This window comes from Pocillopora damicornis, chromosome 13, assembly GCF_964200805.1.
Source record: "Pocillopora damicornis chromosome 13, jaPocDami1.2, whole genome shotgun sequence".
NCBI lineage: Eukaryota > Metazoa > Cnidaria > Anthozoa > Scleractinia > Pocilloporidae > Pocillopora > Pocillopora damicornis.
In genome coordinates this window covers 15765341-15792718 of record NC_142682.1, presented here as the reverse complement: position 1 = coordinate 15792718, position 27378 = coordinate 15765341, and the positions used below count along the sequence as shown (strand labels likewise).

Below are 27378 nucleotides of genomic sequence, written 5' to 3'. Positions count from 1 at the left end.
TCCTCGTTAAACGTCCGTATTATTGGTTTCAATACAAGATTCGATCTGTAGTTTTTAACGTCTTTTTTTTCGAAATAAGTGTCATTTCTGCCTCCTACCCTTACGGCCCGTCATTTCATTGGTCGCAATGCGCAATGAGTTATGGCACTGTTGCATGTACTCGCAATGTTGTATTGTTATCTGCCACATGTACTGCAATCGAGCCTTACGTTTTGTGTACATGTTGTTATTTCCGCTGTGCTCCCGTTGCGGTGCTCGCCATAAACTCTTTAATTCCCAGAAGTGATTAACATGTAACTTCTCCCTGTAATATCTATACATTATTCAGCAAAAAGGTTACGAGAATACTCTAACATGTTAACTAGAAGTTGTTATATTGATCTAACTCCAAACTCTCTTAAATAATTTACAAGGAAATGTGTAACAGCTGGAGGGGAGAATTAACAATCAAATCTTGGTTGTTTAAGGGTTATTAGATTGTGTTGGATGCCAAGAACCGATTATAACCTGTTGAGAAGTCAAAGCCATCTACGCAGGTCCTCTACTACACCACCATCTAAGTAAGTATTCAGCGCCGCTCGCCGACATGACGATAGCAAGAGAATGAATTGGAAAGATATTGGTGACAGTCCATATAGGCAACATACTTTATTGAACGGAAGCATTTTGCAATGAGATAAAACTCTTTTTCATATCTATTTGATAGCTCAATCTTAATTCTAAACAATTACATTAAAACAATAAAACTAAATGACAGCTGAACACATATTTTAAGATAATAAAAAGCAGAAGAAATCAATATGTTAGGTCGATGTTTCGAAAAGGTGGCATGGAAGGATGTTTAATCAGGAAAAATAATTGAAAGGAAATCTACTTAAAATTAGCATTAACTATCTTAAGAAGTATTCTCCTTTTATGATGAAATTTACTGAAAAACCAACCCTTGGAAAAAAAGCCTGAATTATGAGTAGATTCTTAAAGTGCTTTCATCAGAGCATATGTAATAACCAGTCTTAAAACTAAACGATGAACAGGAAACAATAGGATCGCGCCGAAGGTGACAAAATTAAGTTATAGGACTATAATCATAGATAATAAGTCTCTTCTAAAGTTTTCAGAAATTTTCCCAAAGCCGATTACGGATCCGCTTGTCTGTATTAAATCTAATTAGAAGTAGTAAAAGTAGCTCTTCGAGATGATTATATTAGGTTTGCGATAACCCTAAACGTGCTTTCACCATAGGATAACAACCGCTCTTGTAACTAAACAATGAAAAGGAAACAGTAAATTCCCCTTTTTGATCGAAAATTACCGCTGGAGGTGACGACAATAATTCATTAGGGACTGGTCCTTATTTAGCGGCCATGGAGGTGGAGGAATTTGGTTGACTCACGATAAGTTCACCTGATCTGCCCTTAAGGCTCTGTGATATTCTCGTGATCCCCTATCCTCATTGGCAGTTGATTAGCAGTCAATTTTCTGTAGTCCGCCCTTTGTACTCTGTTGGCGACAACTGAGCTCCCCCCTCCCTTCCCCCTTGAAAACCACGTGATCCTCCCAAAATTCTCCACCCCACCCCAGGCGAAAAATAACAACTGATCCCTTGAGAAAACGGAATGACTATACTTTTGTTTCAGCCGGAAGTTGTGTTTCCGGCTTCGCTACTGTGAGATTCTCACTTTCTTGCACTGGATGTGGCAGTTGATCAGACTTTTCGTCCTTGACTGACCTTATACTCCCCTGTACATCAAGCCTTTCCACATCATTATCGCCAGTCTTTTTACATGCTTGCCTTGTGCGTCTTTTTTTCACGATAAGGATAAGCGCCACCAGCACCAAGATCACTAATGGAACTCCAATTGCAACGCCAATCATCTTACCATATAGTGGAGAAACATCGTCCGTGGAAGCTGAATCCTTTTTAGAGTGCTCTGTGACTGGGCTGGACGTTTGCACTTTTGTTAAGGTTGCCAATGATGACGCGGAGAGATTGGCCTCCGCGTCAAGTACCCTTTTACTGACACTCACATTAGCTATCACCTTGCTACACTTCTCTGATCTAAGCTCGCTGCACTGCTTGTTTTTAGGCACCCCCGGCACTTGACACTCAGGCTCAATGATATCATCCTCGTCGTTGCAGCAAGCGGAACACGGTCTACACATGCTAAGCATATCTTCTGGGTAAGCTCCAAGCTTACAGTTCGTCCCGCACACTGCCTCAGAGGTCAGGGTGCAAGAACTGATAGTCTCTCGATATTCTCCACATTTCATACAACTCTTGCACGCCCCGGCTTCGCTTTTAGATGAATAAGTTCTCCCTAGCTCACATGGCTTACATACGATGGGTGTCTGTGGTGATATTACATCACCACAGTCCACAGAGAGACCCTGCCCCGCCGGACACACCAAGCAGTCCTGGCACTGAACGTGCCCCGTTACTGAATCCCGGATGATTATACTGTTACCTGGACATGGCGAGGCGGAGACAGACATCCAGAAAACAGACATCATGCTAATGTATAGTAGGCCGAAAAGTCGATCAGAAGAGGACATCGTAAATCTCAAAGCTAAACCTTCTTGAGCTGTTCAATTCAGAGCTTGGGGTCGTGCTGAAAAAGAAAGTCATTTTGAATCAAGTGAGCTCAAAAGCAGCAGCTTTATTGGCAACAAATGGGTTGGTCAGAAGAACAAACGTGAGTAAGATCTGAAACAGTGAGCGACAATGCGGCATTACAATTCATTAATTGATAGGATGTCCGCAGGCATATCAGCTGGTAAGACCCCTATTTCCTTAAATATAATCATGTAAATAATCAGGGTATTCGGCTTATAGGTAGTATCCTCCATAAAAGAAAAGGTGCTTGATTATCAGGCGTTGATCATGGCTGCAGCCCACAAATAATGAGACGAGAAGGTTTCCTTTTGCCCATTTTAGCCAGAAAAGATATTAGGAGAGGAGGGGACACCTAATGGAGAGTGGGTGCTAATTTCCCATTTGGTCTGCTAAGGTGTGTAAGCGTCCAAGTCGTTGTCGGTTGCAAAAGCTGATTGGCCAATTTGAAATGAGTTACGCGCTGTGAATTCCCGCTGTACATCGTAATCAAATGAAGAATGCGCTTTCTTTCAGCGCTATGCTGGTGATTTAGATGTCGTTTTCGCTTGGTGTTTGAATAATTGCCTCGAAGTAACAAGGGTGAGGGTTTAAAGATGAAAAATTAATCTATGTTCTGATGAACTTGAAGCCGACGGAGAAATTTTAGCTTGCACTCATAAACTCCTGCAATCCACAATGAGTAAGAAAAACAGAAACAAACCACACAAAGAAACGAAAACCTTTCTGTCACGCAGTATTACCCATCAGAGCTTAATTTAAGCTTGTGACACACTAAGCGGTTTTATGCGCCGATCGCGGCAACAGGCCAAATCGCCAGGTGTGCCCGCTACAGTGATAGCGATTGTCGCCAATCTCTGATATCGGCAATTATATTCGCCACCATTTCGCGTGAGTATATGATGTAACGTCAAGCGACTACAATAATCGCACGAAGAAATTGCTGCCTCTCAAGAAATCACTACGAAATTGAAAAGATATCGTCAAGTGTGTCCGCATCGATCGGTGGCGCAGATCACGTGCGATTCAAACTGACGATCAAGTTCGCCGCGATCAGCGATTAAAATCGCAGTAATACAGTAGGTAAGCTTCGTGGATATTTTATTTTGATAAACTTCAACATTAAGCAAGTTTATTGATAGACGAATTCACGATGAAAATCAACAGCACCCCCTTCTAAGAGTTTTCATATTGGGTTAAAGAAATGTATCAAAGAAAGGCCCTTAAATTGTTGAAAGCCTTGCTTAAATTAAAGCGAACTGAGTCCTGAAATCTTGGATCGCTTGCTATCGATAGTGTTTGATTTCCTTTCGGGAACCCAGCGGAAAATGTAGCGGTAAATTTTCCCAAATACATGGAATAAAACAAATATAGGGAACAGATTATCCTGCAAATGATTTCTTAAATCATTTCAAACAGCATTATCTCGTTTACAAGTGCGCAATTGATGCAAATCCCAGGCGTTTTGATTGCGACGGGCGCTCTTTCGTTCTGAAATGACGTTCCCGTCTTCTTGCTAAATTTCTAGTATCGATGGACGACGGCTCCCTTTCCTAGAAAGAGAGGAAGCTCCTTGAGGTATTTCATCGTTAGAGCAGAGTCACAAGCTTCGGATAGATCGCGCACAGTTAGCGATTCCTTTTGTCTTTAGAAAAGGGAACAAAAAGCTCAGAATCTACAATGATAATGGCCTTCTAATTAAGATCTAACACGCTTCAGGACAACGTGAAGGCAACAGGTTGTATGTGTTTAGAGGCAAATGTATGAAGCAGTTGAGCCTAAATGTTTAAGTCTATCTGGGTTAAGTCATGCAACATAAATAGACCAGACAAGAGAACTTAAAATAGGTGAGATTTCGATATTGTCTGAAAATCATTTGACCTTTAAGCTTCTATGTCAGCTGAAGTTTGAAGCAATTTTATTTTCCGTGTACAATTGATGATTTTGTGGTTTGCCTAATTCGGCAATGGCACGACACACGGGTTATCCGGAAGATTTTTGTTGTAAGGTCGCAAACAAATTAAGTTTTCTGGTTTTGGTTGCTGCGTACTTGCGTAACAAATCATTAAAACTGAAAAATAGTGTCAGTTATCACTGTCACATTTTTAACTTCAGAGGTTCCTCAAGTTGAAACCGTACGTTGGGCAATTTACGTGAGTTCGGTAGGAGGCATTCATGCTGCTTTTATCTTTTCATCTGTTTGTGCATACAGCAATCAAATAAGAACAAGATTTTGCATTGAGAAATTTTTTTGAGGCCTAAACCATTCTGAGAAGAAAGATTAATAGTTGTAAATTGGAGGGCATTTGTGACCATTGCAAGAAATATCTTATATACAGTGACCGTGGAGAACATCCGTAAAATTTACCTACATTATTAAAATTGCGGCGAACACATCTCGAACTAGATAAAATGTGAGACCTTTGAGGGAAGCCGGTAGAAAAGGCCAGGAGCAGAACATCACACCGAGACAGTGAGCATTTCGATTGAACAAAAGGAAACAAAATACAAATAAGTCATATTTCCTCATGTAGCAAAGTCACGAAATTACACCAGCTGGCTTACAGGCCCGCGATAAATACAAAAGTTCGAGCCATCATTCTGAATGACAACCAGCCTAGTGGCGACATCCAATTCTGAATTTACTCAGTCAAAGTCTTTCGGAGAAAGGCTTAAATTAATCTTGGATATCAGGAATATACTGCAAAACAGCGAACGCAGTTGTGAAAGTGATTGATTCGTGTGACCACTATGGTTAAATGGCTTTTCTCATTTTTAGCTAATCCAATGAAACTTTGAGTTGCTGGTTCATGTACAGTCACCTGAATCTCTTTTGTTATTCTACCTTGTATCCTGCCTTGCAGAGTCTTGAATTGTCGTGGCTTGGCCTACAACTTTGCGCACACGCTGCAACAAGAAATTGATTCAGAGAATAATTTTATGTACCGATTAGTAATATACGCAGGTCATCTCAGGGAGTTTTTTTTTATTGAATCGGAAGGTGACGTAAACCGAAATTAAACATTCGTAGGATGCATCAGCAAGTTTTCAAGGGTTGTTATAGAGTGGGCGTCCGGGTTCACAGAATTCGAACACGCCCAAAAAACAGGAAGCTACCTATTTTAGGTCGAGAAAATTGCGAAATAATCTTCTTCTTAAAACCTCAAAATTAAATTGAAACCGCCGGAATCAGGGTGTTTAGCACCTTCAATATTTCAGCAGTAGATGTACTTCATGGTCCAAGTAAAACGAGAATCATCCAAATTGCTAACTAAAATTGAGGGCACCATTTATGATCTTGTTTTGTGTAATCGCCAAACTCACTAGAAATGATGAACTCACAGGCAAAAGCGCCATTTAAGGTAATAATAGAGTTTTCCTGCATAAAGTTAAGTTTTTGATACCGACTTTATGAGTAAAATTTTTTTTTATTTTTTTATGAAGACCTGTTACCTAGGGCGGACTGCACTGTGAAAATATTGACGTGTAAGAAGTATTACAAATGTATGGGGTCACGAATTAGGCACTGAATCGGAAAAAATTCGACGCGTTATCAAGGTCAAGTAAGTGAAATTAAATGTAATGCAGCGAAATGTGTTTGCGCTGTTTTTCCCACATGAGCGGTCTTACATGCTTGTTAATTGATTCACTCTCGACAATTGGCTTTAAGAGGGGACTACAAGTCCCACCAAAATTTAGCATGACTCTTATTTATGAACCATTGTTAATTTGGGGGCGGTAGGACTTTGGACAGTCGGGTCCAAGACTTTGCTTTATTTTTAACTAAAATATTTCTTTTTAATTTAGCGATGGGGTTTGTCAGCATAGCTGGTGGAGTCATGGATTTAAAATAATAACGTTCGTTTGCAATAATTTGCTTCTAATTACGAATGCAGTGTCTATGAAAATTAAACTGTGGTCCTAGAGATCTACGACCTTGACTTGATTTACCCGCCTTCGAATTTTAAAACAAAAATTTTGTTATTATTCATAAGCAAAGTCCATGTTTAATATGACTGTTGCTAGCGTGTAATTTATTTGATGCACGATTAAATTCTTTCATATTTTTAGCTGCCAGTTCATTGCTAAGACAGACTGTTCCTTACGCTATTACTCCTCTCTATCGATAGAATTCCGAACGAAATTTGTTTCTTCTCTCAGATGGAAGATGTCTCCGTTTCTTCTACTCTCGTGTCTTGAATTTTTCAAGTGCAAGGGAAACAATAAAACCGCTCCGCTTTGTTGACAATGTCAATAGCTTATTCAAAGGCATGAGGAAATTACTTAAATTACCGGATGGTTGAGAAATTAAGACTAGTCATAACAAATAGAGAAAAGCTTCTGAGTTCTGAGTAGCTCTATATTATTCTTTTCTAACATTTGATCGTGTGTGTAAACTGATTTTACACAAGCATCTGACTACTTTTTTGTTTTTGTTTTTCTTATGCAATGAATGATTTGGGGTTTCTGGCTGCAAAACTTCACCATATCTGCGCCGAAACACAGAACAATCAGGAAACACAATGGAGGCTTCTCCAGCTTAAGAGAAGCTAACAGCTTTACCACGGTAAATGTCCGAGGGCTTTCAAGCGACGTGGAAACATTTTATTCTCGAAGTTCTTTAGGTGATCATTTAAAATTTTTGAGAACATCCGATTACATGGCACTAGATTTTCTTACTTAAGAAGTTCTTCCATGTTTGTGGAGTTTCTTTCTGTTTTCTTCTGATACTCATTTTGTTCAATGGAGACGTTAGCAAGGGTAAAAAGCTAGGGAGATGTCCCAGCTGCCACCACGTGGGAACCCAGATCGCAGAGAGGAAATTGAGATGTTGTGGCTTTTGGTCCTGTGTTTAGCCGACGAAGCACATTTTAGGTCACAAGCTGCGAAATAAATCGTATAAGTTCTTTACCCCATAAGGAAAAATTTTCTCGAATTTTTAACTACTGAAACACTAAAGAAGCGTAGCGCCGGATGCAGAGAAAAGAATGTCATAAGTAATATATACACTTAGTCCGCAAAAACCAACTGCAAGAAAACAATTTAATGTCTGTAGGCTGTACAAGAATTTTCCTTCTTCATCAGATCTCAGCGGCGCAAAACCTGAAGGTAACGTTACCATAAGTGGCGATGTTTACAAAGCACAAAAGATAGTCAGTGCTAAAATCTCAAAGGCTATTTCTGGTTGTCTTATTTTGATAAGAATGTTTACCGTAACAATTTTAATATTTTGAAAAAAAAAAGCGAGGGTGTGCGCGGGACAGAAAAAAAATTCAAGTCCCCCAAAAGTTAGCATCACTCTTATTTTAGTGCCAGTGTTAATTTGGGGACGGTAGGACTTTGAACAATCTGGTGGAGGTCTTTGCTTTATTTTGAACTGAAATGTTTATCTTAAAATCTGATATTTTGATTTTAACATGTCTCCGTTTTTTCTGCTCTCTTGTCTTGAATTTCTCAAGTGTAAGGGAAACAATAAAACCGACTTACCCGCCATGACATGAGAAATTACTTACCACCCTGGCCTCCGTCGGAAGGGGAAATTATAACACTGAAGCTCTTTAAGTGATCAGATAAAAGAAAGGGCACTATGTTTTCCTTACTTGAGAAATCCTACCTTGGTTGTTGGGTTGAGGTAGTCGAGACCTTGTTTTTTCCTCGGCGCCTGATGTTAAATTCTGATGAGTCATCAGCAAGCGGAAAAACGGAAAAATCCTATCTGCTGCCGCGTGGGCAGCAAGACTAGTCAATTTATCATGTGATTTTGGTCCATTGCCATCAAGCTAAATAAGCATTTCTTATAGATGCGACACAAATTTTATCAATCCTTTACCCTTTATGGAAGAATTTTTTTGAGCAATTTCGACTACTGAAGCACAAAAGACGCGTAGCGCCGAACTCAGTGAAAAGGATGTCATAGGAATAAGCTTGCTCTTTTGACGAATAACACCGGTAATGAGAATTACATTAACAAATTCCTGCTTCAAAACTCGTGACATGCCCTGCAGCAAATGATTTCAGAAATCTCTTTAGGAGAATTGATGAAAAAATGGCTAAGATGAGTAATGCATATGTAATTGTATGAGCCGAGGGGAGCTGAGTTAAGCTGGGTTTTCCTGACTTCTAACAGGAAACTAGCAAAACTTACCTGTAACCGCTGAGGTGAAATTACAAATTTAACGTCGGTAACCCAAAGAGTCTTCTGATGAACTGTTTTGTAGTCACATAAGTAATCACAAGAAGCTATGTATCATGGGATAACTCAGGAAGGCATCGACTGATAAGATAAACAAGTAGAATAGATGTTGTAATAGTAGCACTTTCAATGTTTAAGGTTAAGACTGTCATGCGTCTACGTTTAAGAAAATTATTCCGCTTCAATAAAAATAGGTGTGTCGTACGATGCTTTGAATGGTTGTGGCATGATATCCGAGATACATTGGCAGTTTGCCACACAAATAGAGCGTGGTCGCGGCTGGGCTAAGAAAGAAGGTCGTGCTGAATTTTTCTAAAATTACTTTTATTGCATTTGTTAATTTCCGCGTGGCCATTTGATTAAATAAATGATTATGCGCACAAAGCTGGTCGTATGGCTGCACTTCTTCATATTTCTAAAGCTGTCCCTTTAGATAAAATATGTAGACCCGCGTTTGCTTTTGGAATAGAGATTTAAAAAAATAAAGGAAACATTTATTCTTGTGCAAAAGCTCTCTAATGTTTCCAAACAGCAACGATTGGGAAGATTCAAGTTTCATCTTTGTAACACCATGCGTAAAAATCACTAAGTATTAATATTAGAAAAAACCACTAAGAAATACTACGGTTTAATTCCTACAGCAAGCTATAAGCGAACTCATTTTTGTTTCGCAGTACTTTCATTTTTTGATTCATAATTTATACAAAGCAAATCAATCAAAGGGATGAATAGTGTGTAAAATAGGATCGTTATTGCTATGCAAGCAAATTACTATACTAAATGTTTGGAGCGTAAGCCCTTCGTCAGAGCGCATGGGCTGACGAAGGGAATGGTACAGCGCATGATCGAGTTAATACAGCAATTTATTTTTCTTTCCTATTCAAAACTCCAAAGCAAATTTTGTTTTATTTCGGACGTGGGGGTTGAATGTCGAACAATATGCTGACGACTTGTGAACGCGTTCACCGAAGTTAGTCATAGTTTACTTTGCTACATTGAGCATATTTATTACGTATAGGTTGGTGATTTCAGCTGAGTGGTCTGCATAGATTAAAGAAAGCCTGGATTTGTTTGCAAATGGAAAAAAAAAAGGTTCTTTTATAATATCATATACTAGGGACCTCTAACCAGGACAGAAGCAGTCAGTTTTACTAAATTCGTGTCTAGAGTACTATGTCCCGGTGATGAAGAGGGAGAACAATGAAGGGATTTGAAAAAGTGCCAAAAATTGGGAAAAGAACAAAGTTTTAATGAGTGCAGAAAATTAATCAATATACAACACAGAGAAATAAAGTGTGAGGTTTTCTAAACCTTAAACGAACTGAGTTTTTATTTGTTAATCGGATTTCATCCAGAGGCCAACCAAGAGAATATCAAATATGCTCGTATACCAACTAAACTAATACAGGCTTTGGCCTCCTTTTTCACAGATCAAATCAATCGAAAGCATAACTAATTGTTCCATGAACTAATGCTTGTACAAAAGACTAAATTAGTACATTCTAATTTCTTAGTTGTGATCTAAAAGTGGAGTAAGGTTTGGTCGTTTTAAAGAAAGCTAGACCAATTGATCTCCTTATTTTGATATTATCATAGGTCAAAACAAAATAGGTAAGATATCTAATGCATACCCAACACCCTAAAACCCCTAAAGTACATGATGAATAACTCTAAATGAACCCTTAAGAATATGTTGATCGGTATGAAGTTTTTTTTTTTAATACTTCTACAATCAAAAATGAGTAAAAGAGAAATCTTACACACTTAACACCTAGGATGTAACAGGTCAGAGCAAAAATCACAGCTCACTTATGGGGTGTATGGTTAACTCTAAAAGAAATCCACTGGCCTAATTTTCATTTCAGATGATTTAGGAGCGCTGCCCGCGGCGCCCCTCTTTGGAGCTAAATGGCCCCAGTGGATATCAGCCGCGGTTTCACTTCCACAAAGCGGATAGATACCGTTAAGATTTGAGTGAACAGCATTTTCTCTACCTTCATCATACCACCAGCCTACGCCTCTTTTTTGAACGCGATCTGCAGGACCTCTTTCCCAGATACCAAAATCGAAATTATTGTGTTGGCTGAGGGAATCAGGGCAAACAGTTGCATCTGTACCAAACGAAAAAAAAATAGTAGCATAATTTTAGCATTACGCAAGAGTGTGTAATCCCTTGGATTAATGCCTTTTGGAGCCTCAAGGATGATGTTTGACCGACAAGAAAACAAAAAAATTCGACAGCAGTAGTGACATACTACTTCGATGAAACAGATTTTTCTTAACATGAAAAGAATGAATTTTATTTTCAATCGTCGATGATGATAACTGATTGACTTTCATGCGTCGAGGTGGAGCAAAACATCGTGATTTTGTTAAGAGCGCGCAAGTCAGATAATCCAACAACTACAATATTTTGGTAGAAACGATTTTAGTAACTTTTTTTAAATTCAATTTCAGAGTTTGCTTTTTCGTAATATATCTAAGGAATCACTCTCCAACAACCTCGAAAGCAAATTGCCATTTTCTACGGAGGGGTGTGGACTCAACTGCGCATGAGAAGAATGTGATTCACTGCTAAACATAGCCAAACGGTAAAGAGCAGGGAAAAAACACTCTTTGTTGGTTGCGAGGAGAAGGATGAGGGGGAAGGGGGCGAGGAGGACCCTTTGCCGATGAAGGGGTAGCAAAGATATAATTCGAACAATATGGCTAAAAAACTGGTTGATCGATGACTTACTTGTCGTCATTTTGCCAATGTACAGCCGATATTTGTTCGTCTTGGTCGCAATTCCAAACCAATCATACTCAGGGTGAACAATTTTGTTGGTAATTGCTCTCAGATCAACTCGAAGCTTGTTCTTTGTCTTGTTTTGCGTCAGGCGGTTTATCTTATCTAATCCGAGCCAAAATTCACCAACCAAGTTGCCAAAGCCATGTTTGTAGTCATCCCAGGTTCGGTTAAAATCAACGGAACCATCAATTCTCTTCTGGAAGACTGTCCAGCCTCCACCGGCTGTGGTCTGGTCACAATATACATTAAAGGCACCTGAACCATCAGGATCTACTGTATAAACTCCGCTAACCGTTCTACCGGATTTATAGAGCTCAGCACAGTCCGTGGCTTTTAGATATAAAATAAAGGTATTCAATGTCATAGGCATACTCTAAAAAAAGGGGTAGGTATATAGATTTGCCTATACCACCTGATGAGGAATCTGTAAACATTTCATAACAAGAAGAAGACAAACCTTATATTCTTCATAACACATAAATACAATATTTTTTAACCGAATCCTGTAATCTGATTGTCTGGCACTTGCGGCGACCAAAAATCTAATTCATAAGATTCCAAGAAATGTCGCTCCAAGACGCGGTTAACGCAGTGTTTGGGGGCTATTTTACTGATCGAGACTGAAATGTATGAAATGTAACAGACCAAAACCAATACAAATATAGACAAACAGATGAACATTGTAACCATGTTCGTACCTAGGATAAGGGAAATAATTAAACTAATCAATAATCAATTAAATAGGCTAATGTCCTTAACAGATTGGTCCCTTGCGCTTTCCGGATTCGGATCTAAAGGTAACGCTTTCGTGAGTTTGTCTCTCCTGGGACTACAACAATTGAAACAGTTTGCTATGTCAAAATTTGTTTCGGTAATCGCAGGGAGCCAATAAAATTTAAGGGTTTATAATACTCACATACGTTTTCAAGAATCAATTGCGCGACTCGGGCAATTTTTGAAACTTAGAAAACATAGGTGATATTTAATTCTTAATTTTGTAATGGAACATGGGATAACTTGTTATTACTATAAAGGGCTAAATTCTTTCTTAGTAGTCCGATTTGACTGGCTCAAGGATACCTGCATACTTAACTCTCGTCTCCAACTCTCTTCTATATCGATTTTTTTAATGAATGTTTTAAAATTATGATAACGTTAAAGACGATGATGACAATACGCCGAAAAACATTTCCTTGCAAATGTTTCACTACATCGCCGCGTGAGTAAAGAATCGCCACTAAACTGAAACATGGAACTCCGAGTAGAAAATTTTGCCCTCTAGAACCGCAAATTGATTACGTAAAAAAAAAATTGAAATCGCCATTCCGCCGTTATAGGACTTCCGTAGGTTTTTCACTCTGCACCAAGCAATGATTAATTTAATAAAGAGAAAAGGAACTTGGAAATGATCTATACAGGTAAAGCGATGACGATCTTACTTACGTCTTATCAATTTTCTGTTCTCAGTGAGAATGTTTAACTCAAATCGAACTTGGGTCATTTCCTTCATTATTTCTTCCAAGCAGACAGCAGTGTTCTTTTGGCAATCCATTGGGGCTGCGTGCGTTAATAGTATAATTTGAATGGAAAGTGCCAGAAATAACATAACAGAACCTGAAGGAAAGAAGTTATTATACAGAATGAAATAAACGATCGCCTGAAAATAAAAGATCAAGAACAATAAAATTTAAAATAATTATAACAACTTCGTAGGGTTACTTTTGCTAAGGGACCAGTCTTTTTATCGTCTGGGGGTTTTGGAGGATTTCGCATGGTTCTCAGGAGAGCTGAGGGGGGAATCAGTCTTCTGTGATAGAGTCAAAAGTGGACTATGGAAAATTGACTGCCAATAAGGGCGATCGTTAGTATACTTAAGAGCCTTATGGGGGAATCAGGTGAGTTTGATTGCGACAAAAATGAAAACTCCGCTTCCACAACGCGCCCCCCTCCCTCCTCTAAGCGAAAAGTAAGGACCAGTTCCTAAGGGAAGTCTATTCCGAGATCCCGAGGGAGTCTTAAAACTTAATAAGCTAATCACGATTAAATTGATTTGTTACTGGTCAGACGCCAAAATATCATTTTCGATTTCAGTAAGGGAATCTTTTTTCCCAGATAAAATCCATAATTGACGATCGCGCACATAATATCTTCGTAGAAAAGACATATATTTACAGTTTAAAAGAATTATTTGTCGGCATCGTAATTGTTTTATTATTAGCGGATTTTATCCTTTAGTACCCACTAAACGAACGCATGAAAGCTGTTCAAGCAGCTTAAAACACTGCTTTTATGTCGTCCTTTATGCTTTGCCCTAAATTTTGCTAGATTCTGGGTTTATCGATTTTCTAAAAATAATGTCTGAAGTTCTCCTTCAGTAGCATAAAAAATAAATCGATTTTCTGGCAAACAAAGTAGTAAACGTTTGAAGTTCTCCTTCAGTAGCATGCCGATTAAATGGACGAGTCGATTGAGGCCCTGAGCTACTGCAATTCTTCTTTGTTCTAGGCTTTCGCTGATCTACGCCATCGATGACGATGAATAATTTCTGTGCAAAGGACTATAAATGAGTCAAATACTCTGATATGATATTCGAACCTGCCATTCCCAAAGCAGAAGCGAATTATAACAACTAAATCTGCTCATTCCAAGACAATTTTTTCAATCTTGAATGATTGAACAAGCCTTTCAAGTTTGGAAATGGAATTGGACAGAACTCAGTAAACTTGAAGAAAATCATAGGCTGTCTAGTGAAAGGTGAACTGTTTCAGACAATCTTGCTGTTCTCTGTCCCAATTCAACATCGAAAGACATTCCGAAACGTTTGAAGTTCGGCTGTTGTTCCTTGTGATTGATAAAATTAAAAATTTTGTACTGTTTTTAAAAAAGCCCAAGAATTCACATACCAATCCCATGCATGGGCTAATAGTTGGTTCGACTCTCGGCCACTTCAAATTGAAAAGCTTTAGCGTTGTATTTACGTAAGTTTCTATATGTGTTCTGAAAATTGTGGCAAACAGGCAGATGTCCCTCACCTATTCCTTGTCGATTGCCCCTCATTGTAATCTTTCGTTTGTTGTATGCAGAGTTTTTCACAAAGACTGCAAGAGAAAAAATAAAATAATTCTGAGATGAGAACCGATTAAGTAGTAGTTGGGATACGATCACCAATAAGATTACTCATTGACGTGAATCTCAAATATTGTGCAATTTTGCACGCGATAAACATTGCTATTGCCCTTCCTACGCTTCTGTGACAAATTCATAGCTGAGACATGAAGCGGCTGCTGTTATGAAATCTTTAGTGTTGCATGAATTCAGAACTCGAAGAAAATGTTGTAGTCTACATAAACTTGATTTGTTCCGTCTGAAAAGGTTTTTCTGGATTCGTAAATGTTACTACATTCTTCGTTATCAGACATATAGCCAAATCCTATAGCAAAGGATCTAATCTAATCCCTTGTTAGTGTTGCACTATGGATATAAAAACAATGAGCCGAAAAAGTCATAGATCTTGAAAATATTACCTATAACTTCAGTGTTTACTCGTAGAATTTCATCTCCCCCGGCCGTCTGCTTGCATTGGGAATACAAACCGCTTTGGTTATACGTAGTTATATACTCACAGAGCCAGTTAAAACCCTTTTGGAAAAATGCGTTGGCGGTTAGATAGGTATTTGCTTATTCATCACTTGTATTTAAAGTCTGAAAAGGTCACAAAGGCGTTTCTGATCGGCCTTCCCAAATATTATTTTCTTATCAGTGTGAAGCCATAAGCAGTAGTTTAAACAGCGAATTAAACGAAACTAAGTTGTAACGAACAAACGGCAGGTTACGAACGATTTAAAAAAAAACTTAACAAAAGCTTTACGAGATTCCAATGATCATTCTAATATCGCTTTATCTTATTGTGTTATCTTACCTTTCTGCCTTTCTTTGCAGAGTCTTGAATTGCCAGGGCTACGTCTACAGCCTCGCTCAAATTCTGCGACAGGAAAATTATCAGGTGATTTATACAGTAAATCAGTTTACCATATATGCAGCTCCTTTCTTCATGCATATTTATGTTATGTATTATTCTGGAGGGGGGTCTCCCCTATTGAACTGATTTGAACGTGATCAACAATGAACAATGTTGAGTATGTTCAATGACTTACGTATAAGTCACGAACAGCATAATTCGCGAACGACACGAACGGTATAAGTCACGAACAGCCTTTGTAAAGGTGGATGCTAACTAATAGAAAAAGCTTACTTTTTTAGCTAACGGATGTAGAAAGTTGCGCGAGAACCCAACCAAGTCAAGACCACTGTAACTTTTCAAAAGTGCTCTTTCTATAGTTAGGTCTTCTTCACGGTCCACCCGCTTTTCGTGCACCTATTTGCTTCCTTGTTACATAATCTTGGTACTAACCAAATATTTTATGATGACGCCAACACATCATTTTAGCACGTACATGTTTCCGGCATACATGAGCAGCGACAGCCAAAATTAACCTCGAAATATCGTGACGAGAGTTTCAATAAAAAATCTCGACAAATGAGGGATAAAAGTGCTTAAAAGGAAATAGAGTGAAGAAATGTATGATACAAATACAGTGAGAGAACTGGAATCTGTAGCTAACGATTTCATTTACAGCATTGCATACATCAGAGTGCCGGAGCCCTCCCGGCTGGTATATGTTACTACGCAATATGCAAGAATTATTTCCTTCGGCGTTCCATCACGTTCCATCACTTTGTTTATAAACTATTTTTTCAGTGTTGTCTCTTAACCCTTATCGCGCGGCTCCTGGAATATTCCAGGCGCACGTGTTCGTCCATGTGGACGGGTCCCGGAATATTCCGGGTTTCCGAACATCATTGTTTTATTGGCGTAGAAGTTCGGAATATGTCGGGCTTAGGTAGGTTTACGGTCATGGGCCTACCAAAGGGACATAAATTAAGCATCCGACAGAGTTCCGAAGATCCGAGTAGAATAAAAGAATTAATTAGCATGAAATTAATTTTGTTGCGCGGTAAAACTGATAAACAAAGATGGCGGCCAATATTATATTTGTTGATGAAGGAACTATCGATGAAGTTGTTGGTGGAGAGGATAGCGATTTTGATGAAAACACGGATAATTCTGAAAGCAGCGAAGAAGAAGATGGCAGAAGCGAAGAAGACAGTGATGGCGAGGAGGAGAGCGAAGAAGAAACCGAAGAAGACAACTGGGTCCTTGGCGATCGTATCCCGCGAAGGCTTGACTTCACAGCTGATCGAGGGTTGAATGTGGAGCTTCCTGACAATCCATCATTCTCTGACTACTTTCATCTCCTCTTTCCTGAAAACCTATTTGATGAGATTGCATCCCAAACAAATAAATATGCAAGGGAAACAATCGCATCTTTACAGCGAAGAGATCGTTTACCTCAGCACTCGAGGTTTAGAAATTGGCCTGAGGATGGTGTGACATCTGGTGAGATGAAAGCTTTTCTTGCCATGATTACTGCGATGGGCCTGGTGAATCAAGAGAATATCCAGGATTACTGGTCCACCGACGAGGTTTTATCTACTCCCTTTTTCCCTCAAATTATGTCAAGAGACAAATTTATGAACATTTTAACATTTTTTCACTTGTGCAATAATGATAATTATATTCCTCGAGGACAGGAAGGGTATAACCCAGTAAACAAGCTTGGCACTATATACAGTGTTGTCACTGGGAATTTTCCAGATGTCTGGAAGCCAGGCAAAAATATCTGCATAGATGAGGGAATGATTCCATTCAGAAGAAAAGTGCACTTCAAAGTGTACAATCCAGACAAGCCAGATAAGTATGGTGTAAAGTCATACCAGTTGTGTGACTCAAGTAATGGCTATTGTTGTAGGTTTGAAATTTACACTGGTGTAAACCAAGAACCACCCAGTGCTAAAGGCAAAACATATGACTTAGTCATGAGGCTCATGCAACCTTATTTGAATGTGGGTAGGTGTTTGTATGTTGACAACTACTACACATCACCTACTTTATTTGCTGAGCTCTATAGGCAGAACACTGGGGCCTGTGGAACAGCCCGCTACAGGAAAGGTATTCCCCAGGAATTTAAAAGGGCACAAGTGAAAAAAAAAGGTGACAAGTTTGTTATGAATAATGGAACTTTGCTGGCTGTTAAATTTAAGGACCGCAGAGTTTTCCAGATGCTGTCATCTGTTCACTCCATTGCAGATGTAGAAGTTGGCCGAAATCACCCTGGAACTGGGTGCCCAATCACTAAACCCGAGATTGTACATGACTACAACAAGTTCATGGGGGCAGTTGACAGGTGTGATCAGATGGTGGCCTATTCCTGCTTCAGGCGACGCACCATGAAATGGTGGAAGAAAGTGTTCTTCCATCTGTTTTTCTTAAGCATCCTGAATGCTTACATCCTCTACAAACATAGAACCCAGTCACCTGTACTGCAAAGGACCTTTCGAAGGGAGCTTGTGAAGGAGCTTGTTAGGAATTCTGGCATCTCCCATTCTCTCACTCCAAGAGGCCGCCCAAGGAGGTCAGCTGAAGGCTTAACCCGCCTCCAAGTTGGAGGTCACTTCCCAGAGAAAATACTGGGTACTGGGAAGAAGTCCAACATCACCCGGGCATGTGTGGTTTGCTTTCCTGCCCAAAAGAAGATTCTGAAAAGGACAGGAGATAAAAGGAAGAGGCCAGGGAAGGAGTCTAGCTTTCAGTGCAGTGTCTGTAAAGTAGCACTCTGTATGCAAGACTGCTTCCAGTTGTACCACACTGTTGAGGACTATGTTGCTGCTTACATTCGGAGACATGATGCCAATAATGACAATGTGGTTGCTGAAACCAATTGATTAACTGATCATAGCCATTATTCATCTTTTTTTTGGTTTTGTTTGGTTTTGAAGTCAATTCAAACACAGAAATAGATAAATTTAGACCAATTAGACCCATACAACTGAGCTGACTGTTTTGAACTAATTCAAAACCAAACAATGTAAATAAATTCCTAATTTGATTATGTGTTGACTAGACAAATATGCAATTTTGCTACTATTTTGAGAAAAAAAAATGCTCTCACAGTCACAGGAATTGTTTTATCAAGTTGTTGGACTAGGGCTTAACTCTGGTTGCCATTTTAGGCTTGTACAGATAATTTTTGGAAGAAATTAATATGATGTGTTATTTGTTAATGTATAACTTTTGTCAAAAACATGATTTCATAGCTAAATTTTAAAAGCAACCTAGGTTCAAAATTTATTATAATAGAATAATCAGAAAGGAAATTTATTAAGCTTTAATTTGATATATAGGTTGTTGGGATTTGATGAAAAGTAAAGCTTTCAATGCTGTTGAAAGGATCAACTGTCGTGCATGAGTGCGTTTCTAAAAATAAAGTCAGTTTAAGGGATTGTAACCTGAACTCAAAGTCAGCATGATAAGGGTTAAGGTGAGATTAAAAAAAATAGCTGGCAGAGAGACTCATAGTCTTAGAGGAGACGTTAAGAATGCGATAGAACTTTTAGAGGAACCAACGACCTCGTCTTTTTGCGTTTAATGTATACAAAAACGTGACGAGCCTCTCTTCAGGACAGGCAAAACCAGACATTAACTCACTCTGTTACGCGCGCCAGACTCTCACGGGTCAAATATTACAATGGCTTACTAGTAAAACCGGAAAATGCAAATACAGTTCCATAAAAATGGTAAGCGAGCTGTAAACTTGCAAATAATTACAAAGCACCGCCTCAAAATGAAAGAAAATATACTTATCCGTGGCTGTGTCATTTATAGCTTATTCCTATTGAAAGGTATTAACAACATAATGATCGTATCTTAGGACAAGAAAAGCACCCGTTCGTGGCCTTACAACTACGGCTACAACTACAACTACTGTCTCGACACGTAGTGCGGGAACTTCTAAAAATTACCTATATATTTTGCCACACCAAAAGAGCAAGAAACACCGAGCTGAAAAAGCCCTTGGTAATTTAATCGTATGCAAGTTTTCTATGACGAGAGTTGCATTTTTGCCTTATACTCGGCTGTACATTCAACAACTTATGTTTTAGTCAGACACACATATAGTGCATCAACTCTATTGAACACCATGGATACAAAGTTTGAGCCCGTGCTTACATGAACGGGGACGGTCTGGGTAAGAGGTCAATGTAACGCGCTTCACCGCTGACCAGCATATGACAATTCCTAGATCTGTTGATGAAAATAACTATGGAAACGTTATCTCTTTCCACTTTAGCGCTTTCCTTAGTTCTGTCCGAAGACATCCTACCTTCTCAAACGAAGACATATTGATGTGTGTGTAATATCCATCATGCTATTCATCGATAAAAATTATTTAAACAGCAGTGCCAGACTTTATATATTTTTCAGCAGTTGTAGCTCTTTTGAGCTGATTCTGTTCTCCTATAGTCCATACATGATCATACTGTGGCCTTGCACCTGCACCTCAAGAAGCAAGTCTTGGAAAAAGATGTTATCCGAGCGCGAGACTGAATTTCTAATTTAGAAAATCGATCATTCAACCTTCCGATTTCCCGCTTGGATGCTCAACCACTGATCTACCAAGAACCCGGAGGAGAGCTAAGCCATTAAAAGGTACAGCATATGTATAACACAAAAACATGTATGACTCAATTTCGCCCTTACCGGCTCGCTTCTTTTGTTCCGCTTATGAACGTAAAGAAAGAATTTCGACCCAAACAAATATCATCATCATAAACACCGTAATCGTTAATCAAATACGCTAATCCTAAAAAGCATCGGGCTTGAAGGTTAACGGCCGTGTATTTAATAAGTAAAAACTAAGCTAGCGGAAGATATAAAAATGGAACTAATTTTCTGAGTCTGATACGAGACGCAAAGCAAACTTGTAAAATGATCGCAGGCTTGCTTTTTTCTTCTCCATTCAAGGCGTAATTACTTCACATTTTTTTAATTCTCAAAGATTTATTTCAGCTAGCCTAATTATGCAAATGAATCTTCCACACACATAGAAAAACAAATACTTAAAAGAAGAGCTATTATGCTCAGCGATTCTGTTTTGATATTTTGTTATACGTAATGTCGAGGACCCAATTAAATCCTTTCCGTGTTGATTGACGACCCAAGGGAGCACGAGCGCAGTATTAGTAAAATAGTCATTATTATGAGAGTTGTTGGAGATTGACGTACGATACGTTAATTCGTCTTAATTTGATTGACATTTTGAGTGATTTCGTTCGTCTATTACATAACATGTATGTGTCACGTGCTTACTACCAAACGTTTTTAGTGTCTTTTTCAAATAAGCTAAGAGCTGTGAGTGGGAGTTAACCGAAGCGTTGTAATAGAATCATAAAATCAATTGAATACACCGTAACTTGATTAGGAAGCGTGGTACAGCTTTTTCACGTTTTCAACAGAGTGAAGTGTAGCCGGAGTTACGCCTCAAACGACTAATTTCTAAACCTTTTTACATGTAATAGCTTGTGACGTTGGTGAATCGGGGCTTGCACACGTCTTAAAACCATAAGAAGGAACCAAAGTTGTTAAAATGTCCCGATTTCTCTTTCACTAACTCAGCAAACTACTGAGCAGAAACTAACGGAAAATTGCATTTAAGGAGCTGATGACTGTCGTCAAACCGTGGTGACCTTCTCATCAGTGTCTTTGTACATCGTGATAGTGGTCTTGCTGGTTACAAAATTGGGGGGACTGTGTGCTCTCACTTTTAACGATTCAGTACACTGCTTCCTCACAAACCCGTCAAGTTTAGAATCTAAAGGTGCAGAAAAATGCATTAGTTTACAGCTCGGTTTGAAATTGTTCTAAAAATTTGAGGTTTCAAATGTTTTTGAAATAATTTCAACTTAAACTTAAGATGGAACAGTAAGACAAGTTTGTCGGTTGGAATCCTCACACTCCATGGTTTTCTCTTTCACTAAAATTTCCCCAACGAAATTATAGTTAAGCGAAATTTCTATTTACTTTGGAAAAAGTTGGAAGGCTCTTGCTTCTGCCGGATTTTGTCTTTCTGGCGATCCGTACCATTGTGTGATTAGGTATAGAGATTAGGTGTATGACTGGTTTTAAGGCATAAGGGTGATTTGTGATTTGTTCCTAAAAAGAGAAACAAACAAAAAATATCATTATAACAATTCATATATTCACCTAAACTGCTCTGGCCTGATAGAGGAGACGTGGTCTCCTGCACTCCTATTTTCTCCGGACTTTTATCAACAGCTTCCTCTTGAAAGGGATGTGGAAGTGGGCTCTCTTCATACAGATCTCCGTTTGGCAGAAAACTTCTTCCCTCTGTTTGTTCCCGATTGTCTTCTTGATCATTTCGTTGTTCGCAATTTTGCGCCCGACCAGCTCCGTCTTCCACTGTAACCACACCAATCCTCATCGATAAGGCCTTCCGGCGTTTAGGCATAACTATGCGGCACGCGATGGTGATGATCGCGATGAAAAGGCCACCCACAAAACAACCAGCTATGATGCCCACATTTGGTGAAGCCTCTCTAGTCAGGTTGACGGCTTGCTCACTTAAAGGAGAATTTACTTCGGTCCTCCTTATGAAAGAGGATGGCCGCCATTGGGTCGTGGACTGATCTAGTTGAAGCGTTGACGGCGCCGTGCTAATACTTGATGTCACGACTGCGCTGCACTTGTTAGATCGTAAGTAGCTGCACTGCATGCCTTTTGGTACACCTGGAACCTGACACTCAGGTATAATGATATCTTTACCATCATTACAGCACGGAGAGCAGGGCTTGCACAGTCCTAGCATGCCTTCTACATAAGCGCCAGGCTTACACCTTCCACACACGGCCTTGGAAGTTACCGTACAGGCTTTCGTAGTTTCGCGGTACTCACCGCAATTTCCACAGTCCTCACAACCTCCGGCCTTGAAGGAAGCAGAATATGTCTCTCCCAGCACACATGGCTTGCACTGCACAGGTGTTGAAGGGGTTATTACGTCTCCGCAATTAACTGAGAGACCCTTGCCAGGTGGACATTTTAAACAGTCCTGACACTGAATTGAACCAGTTTTTGGATCTTTGATTGTAATCTGATCCGGTTGGCATGAGGAATTGGCCTGAACGCTTACGTCTGCGAGTTAAAAAATACCTTTCAGTATTTTACTGATGTGAGATAAAGAGCTAGTGATACAAGGACTAGTGTATTCTAACAATGGGAATTATCTTTGACTGATGGGGTCAAGACGGCGCTGTTTTAGATAGAGGCGCTTCTCTAAAGTAACAACAAACTATTTTCTATGAATGTGATTTATAAGCACGCACTTCTGTCTCTTTAGCATTTTTCTTGAAACCCTTACTGACTTTAAACCATTAAACCCTTTTCCTCCCATCGCGGATCTTCAGTGGGACGATTTTTGCAGTGGTGTGATATTTGTATGTGCTTTTATGTTCTTCCTCGATGACTTCGCAATATATGACCTGAAGGTTGCCTTTTGATTAGCATTGTAGCTTATTGTCAGCTGTAAGGCATAGACAATGAAATTATACAGATAGGTACAACTCAGGGGCCTGACAAACATATGATAAACGAAGAAAGGTGACACACAATACTTACACAAAAGCGACGTGAAAAAAGAAAACAGGAACAGTGGAAATCTTTCTCCCATCGTCACGCTTTTAGTCTGACAGCCTCACTATTATAACAAATTCGGAAACATTAAAAAATATCCTATTAGTTTCTAGTGGAATTGTATCTTTTTTTTCATAAAATTTAAGTTGTATTCACTGATTATAAGTACCTCGCGATAGTTTGCTTCACACTTAACATATTGCCCCACAGGAATTGTCACCGCCCACAATTTACTGACCGTGCCCGACCTTGAGAAATTGCGAAACAAAAGCCCTATTGAATTAGCGGGGGTCCGAGTTAGCTGATAGTAAATGACTGAAAAATGGGGTCAAGGAAATCTGTAATATTTTCCTTTTTCCTGATGACGTTGTGTTTCTTTCGGCCTAAATATAGCATTCCTCCCACGCAAACAATCGTGGGGGAGGAGTAGGTGACAAGCCTAAATGTACGCCTATCTGATAGACCAGCCTGTATTTTTAGATCGATGGAGAAATTTAAACAGCGAATGGAATGGAAAAAAAAGTTGTAACTAATAAACAGCAGGTTACGAACGATTTTAAGTTTATGTAACGATTTAAAGTAGAATTAAACGGAAAATTTGTTATTATGAAATGAGTTGACAAGGTAAATTGGCCGCCGTACGCGTAAAGAGTTTCTAAGGCTGAAGTTTCGAGCGTTAGACCTTCGTCAATTTAAATGGTTGTGCCATGCTATGCTACTGTCGTACTGAACGCCAACAATAGCCAGGACCCACTGAAAAATGACCGACAGCGTTCTGGTGACAACAATAAAAAAGAAAAGTCAGACACTTGCAATACTGAACTTTTCTGTCAAAGTTTGTCGGTAATAGAGTGAATTCAATCTGGGATATCATGAATATACAGCAAGCCCAAAAGCGCAGCCGCGAAATCGAAAGGTTGACCCTTGGAATATGACCACAATAGTAAGAGCCGCTTTACTTGAAGCTTTTTTTCATTAGCTAATCGACAAAAACTTTACGAGATTCCAATGATCACTGTAATGTTGCTTTATCTTGTTGCATCATCGTACCTTTCTGTCTTTCTTCGCAGTCTTGAGTTGTCAGGACTTCGTCTGCAGCCTCGCTCAAATCAGTTGTGACAAAAAAATTATCAAGTGATTTATATAGTAAATCAGTTTACCATATATGCCGCTCTTTTCTTCATGCATATTTATGTTGGGTATTGCGTCTGAGGCGGTATTATGATTAGGTCTGAAGGGGTTTTCCTGTTGAATTGGTACGTGATCAGTTTCTCTCTTGAATTGGCGCGTACCATTTCTCACGGCAACTGATACAACGAACGGTATAAGTCACGAACAGCCTTTGTAGAGTAGGAAGCTGACTATTGTAGGTTAAAAAGAAGCTTACTTTTCCAGCTAACGGGTGAAGAAAGTTGCGCGAGAACCCAACCAAGTCAAGACCGCTGGAACTTTTTAAAAGTGCTCTTTCTATATTTAGGTCATCTTCACGGTCCACCCGCTTTTCATGGACCTACTTACTTCCTTGTTACATAATCATGGTACTAACCAAATATTTCGTGATGTTGCCAACACGTCATTTTAGCACGTACATGTTTCAGGCATGCATGAGCAGCGACAGCCAAAATTAACCTCGAAAGATCCTGACGAGAGTTTCAATAAAAAAATGAGGGATAAAAATGCTTAAAAGGAAATGGAGTGAAGAAATATGTGATACAAATACAGTGAGAGAACTGAAATCTGTAGCTAACGATTTCATTTACAGTATTGTATATATGCAAGAGCCCTCCCAGCTGGTATATGTTACTACGAAACGTGCAAGAGTTATTTCCTCGTGATCCTAGATAACGCTATACAAGATTGATTTTCATACTTCGGCGTTCCATCACGTTCGAAGGTTGTTTATAACTTAATTTTTCAGTGATGTCTCTTAAGATGAGATAAAAATATATCTCAAAAATATAGAACGCTATGCAAGATTAATTTTCATACTTCGGCGTTCCATCACGTTCGAAGGTTGTTTATAAATTAATTTTTCAGTGATGTCTCTTAAGATGAGATAAAAATATAGCTCGCAGACAGACTCATAGTTTTAGAGGAGACGTTAAGAATGCGTTAGAATTTTTAGAGGAACTAAGGATCTCGCCATTTTGCGTTTCATGCATACAAAAACGTGACGAGCAGTTCTTCTGGGCAGGCAAAACCAGACATTAACTCACTCTGTTACGCGCGCCAGACTCACGGGTCAAATATTACAATGGCTTACTAGTAAAACCGGAAAATGCAAATACAGTTGCATAAAAATAGTAAGCGAGCTGTAAACTTGCAAATAATTACAAAGCGCCGCTTCAAAATGAAAGAAAATTTACCTATCCATAGCTGTGTCATTTATAGCTTATTCTTTTAAAAGATATTGACAACACAATGATCGTATTTTAGGACGAGAAAAGCACCCGTTCGTGGCCTTACAACTACAGAAATAGATACAAAAGGATTGTTATGTCACGCGATGCTGTCTCGACATGTAGTGCGGGAACTCCTAAAAATTTCCTGTGATATTTTGCCAAACCAGAAGAGAAAGAAACACTGAGCTGAAAAAGCCCTTGATAATTTAATCGTATACAAGATTTCTTTGACGAGAGTTGCATTTTTGCCTTATAATCGGCTGTACATTCAAACAACTCTCTGTTTTGGTCAGACATACTGATATGGTGCATCAACTCTTCTGAACCTTATGGATACAAAGTTTGAGCCCGTGCTTACATGAACGGCGACGGTCTGGGTAAGAGGTCAATGGAACGCGCTTCACCGCTAACCAGCATATGAAAATTCCTAGATCTGTTGATGGAAATAACTATGGAAACGTTTTTTCTTTTCGCTTTGGGCGTAAACATCGCTTTCCTTAGTTCTGTCCGAAAACATCTTAGCCTCTCAGACGAAAACATGTCTGTGTGTGTGTGTGTAATATTCGTTAAGTTATCAATAAAAATGCTAGGAAAGGTGCCAGATTTTTATATTTTTGAGCAGTTGTAACTCTTTTGAACTGATTCTGTTCTCCTATAGTCCATGCATGATCATACTCTGACGGAGTGGTAACGATATTTGCACACGTGTACAAGACGTAGAATAAAAGTCACCCTCACCCTCCTCCCCTCACGTTGGCCTTGCACATCAAGAAGCAAGTCTTGGAAAAAGATGTTATCCGAGCAAGAGACAAAGAAAGCTTCTGGATTTTCAATTTAGAGAATCGATCATTCAACCTTCCGATTTCCCGCTTGGATGCTCAACCACTGATTTACAAAGAACCTGGAGGAGAGCTAAGCCATTAAAAGGTACAGCATATATGTAACAGAAAATCATATATGACTCAATTTCGCCCTTGCCAGCTCGCTTCTCTTGTTCCGCTTATGAACGAAAAAAAGAATTTCGACCCAAACAAATATCATCATCAATCATCATAAACATCGTAATCGTTAATCAAATACGCTAATCCTATAAGGCATCAAGCCCTAAGGTTATCGGCCGTGTATTTAATAAGTAAAAAGTAAGTTAGCGGAAGAGATAAAAATAAGACTTATTTTCTGAGTCTGATACGAGACGCAGAGAAAACTTTTAAAATGATCGCAGGCTTGGTTTTTTCCTCTCCATTCAAGGCGTAATGACTTCACATTTTTTTAATTTTCAAAGAGTTATTTCAGCTAGCCTAATTTGCTAATTTGCATGTTATAACATGCTAATAAACCTCCACACACACACACACACACAGAAAAACAAATACTTAAAAAAAGAGCTATAATATTTAATTTAGTGATTCTCGTTTTGTCATACGCAAATTCAAGGGCCTAATTAAAGCCTGTCTGTGTCAGGATTGACGACCCAAGGGAGCACCAGCGCAGTATAAGTGAAAATATAATCACTATAAGAGTTATTGGAGCTTTTACGATACGTTAATCCGTCTTAATTTGATTGACATTTGTAAGTGATTTGTCTACTACATAGCATTTATGTGTCACATTTTATTTTTTCTTAACGCCCATATATGGCCTTGTTCCACGCGCTTACTGCCTTACGTTTTTAGTGTTTTTTTTTTTCAAATAAGCTAAGAGCTGTGAGAGGGAGTTAACCGAAACATTGTAATAGAATCATAAAATCAATTGAATAAACTGTAACTTGATTAGGAA

General features: G+C 39.0%; 3 protein-coding genes and 1 long non-coding RNA gene across 10 annotated transcripts in view; 1 reads left to right on the top strand and 3 right to left on the bottom strand.

Moving 5' to 3' along the window:
• Positions 1 to 635: 635 nt before the first annotated feature.
• Positions 636 to 9959, bottom strand: LOC149035683 (uncharacterized). Of its 3 annotated transcripts, none has more exons than XM_089190908.1 (3): positions 8757 to 9959; positions 5457 to 5518; positions 636 to 2609 (listed from the first exon to the last, which is right to left on the bottom strand). In XM_089190908.1, exon 3 carries the CDS (start codon positions 2551 to 2553, stop codon positions 1621 to 1623), a length of 933 nt encoding a protein of 310 aa, XP_089047034.1. In that variant the 5' UTR covers positions 2554 to 2609; positions 5457 to 5518; positions 8757 to 9959; the 3' UTR covers positions 636 to 1620. The 3 variants fall into 3 exon arrangements, with proteins under 3 accessions (XP_089047034.1, XP_089047032.1, XP_089047033.1); XM_089190906.1 differs by lacking the exon at positions 8757 to 9959 and adding an exon at positions 8226 to 8716; XM_089190907.1 differs by lacking the exon at positions 5457 to 5518.
• Positions 3427 to 27378, top strand: LOC149035682 (uncharacterized). The gene is made up of 4 exons (XR_016182107.1): positions 3427 to 3694; positions 6056 to 6174; positions 15535 to 15598; positions 26261 to 27378. It is a non-coding gene; the product is annotated as an uncharacterized LOC149035682 (long non-coding RNA).
• Positions 10106 to 27378, bottom strand: part of LOC113684804 (angiopoietin-related protein 7) — a 30317-nt gene continuing 13044 nt past the window's right edge. For 2 of the 3 annotated variants that reach the window (XM_089190898.1, XM_089190899.1), the window contains exons 3-7: positions 15120 to 15234; positions 14628 to 14693; positions 13039 to 13209; positions 11542 to 11925; positions 10106 to 10915 (exon numbers count right to left, since the gene is read on the bottom strand). In XM_089190898.1, the coding sequence (XP_089047024.1) occupies positions 10635 to 10915; positions 11542 to 11925; positions 13039 to 13209; positions 14628 to 14693; positions 15120 to 15234 (1017 nt within the window). In that variant the 3' untranslated portion in view covers positions 10106 to 10634. Of the gene's footprint in view, positions 10916 to 11541; positions 11926 to 13038; positions 13210 to 14627; positions 14694 to 15119; positions 15235 to 15514; positions 15653 to 27378 lie in introns of those variants that run through there. The other variant, XM_027202204.2, reaches the window with a different exon arrangement.
• Positions 20535 to 24867, bottom strand: LOC113684768 (uncharacterized). 3 transcript variants are annotated; one of them, XM_089190900.1, is made up of 4 exons: positions 24251 to 24867; positions 23186 to 23264; positions 21758 to 22702; positions 20535 to 21365 (listed from the first exon to the last, which is right to left on the bottom strand). In XM_089190900.1, the coding sequence occupies exons 2-4, from the start codon at positions 23235 to 23237 to the stop codon at positions 21226 to 21228; spliced, it is 1137 nt and encodes a 378-aa protein (XP_089047026.1). In that variant the 5' UTR covers positions 23238 to 23264; positions 24251 to 24867; the 3' UTR covers positions 20535 to 21225. The 3 variants fall into 3 exon arrangements, with proteins under 3 accessions (XP_089047026.1, XP_089047027.1, XP_089047028.1); XM_089190901.1 differs by having other exon boundaries at positions 24588 to 24727; XM_089190902.1 differs by lacking the exon at positions 24251 to 24867 and adding an exon at positions 23370 to 24227.

Coding starts and splice junctions, on each gene's coding strand:
- LOC149035683 (XM_089190908.1), bottom strand. CDS start 2,553: ATGTCCTCTTCTGATCGACTTTTCGGCCTACTATACATTAGCATGATG.
- LOC113684768 (XM_089190900.1), bottom strand. CDS start 23,237: ATGGGAGAAAGATTTCCACTGTTCCTGTTTTCTTTTTTCACGTCGCTT. Junction 22,703..23,185: donor TTTTTTCACGTCGCTTTTGT/GTAAGTATTGTG, acceptor TTTAACTCGCAG/ACGTAAGCGTTCAGGCCAAT. Junction 21,366..21,757: donor ATCAGGCCAGAGCAGTTTAG/GTGAATATATGA, acceptor CTGCACCTTTAG/ATTCTAAACTTGACGGGTTT.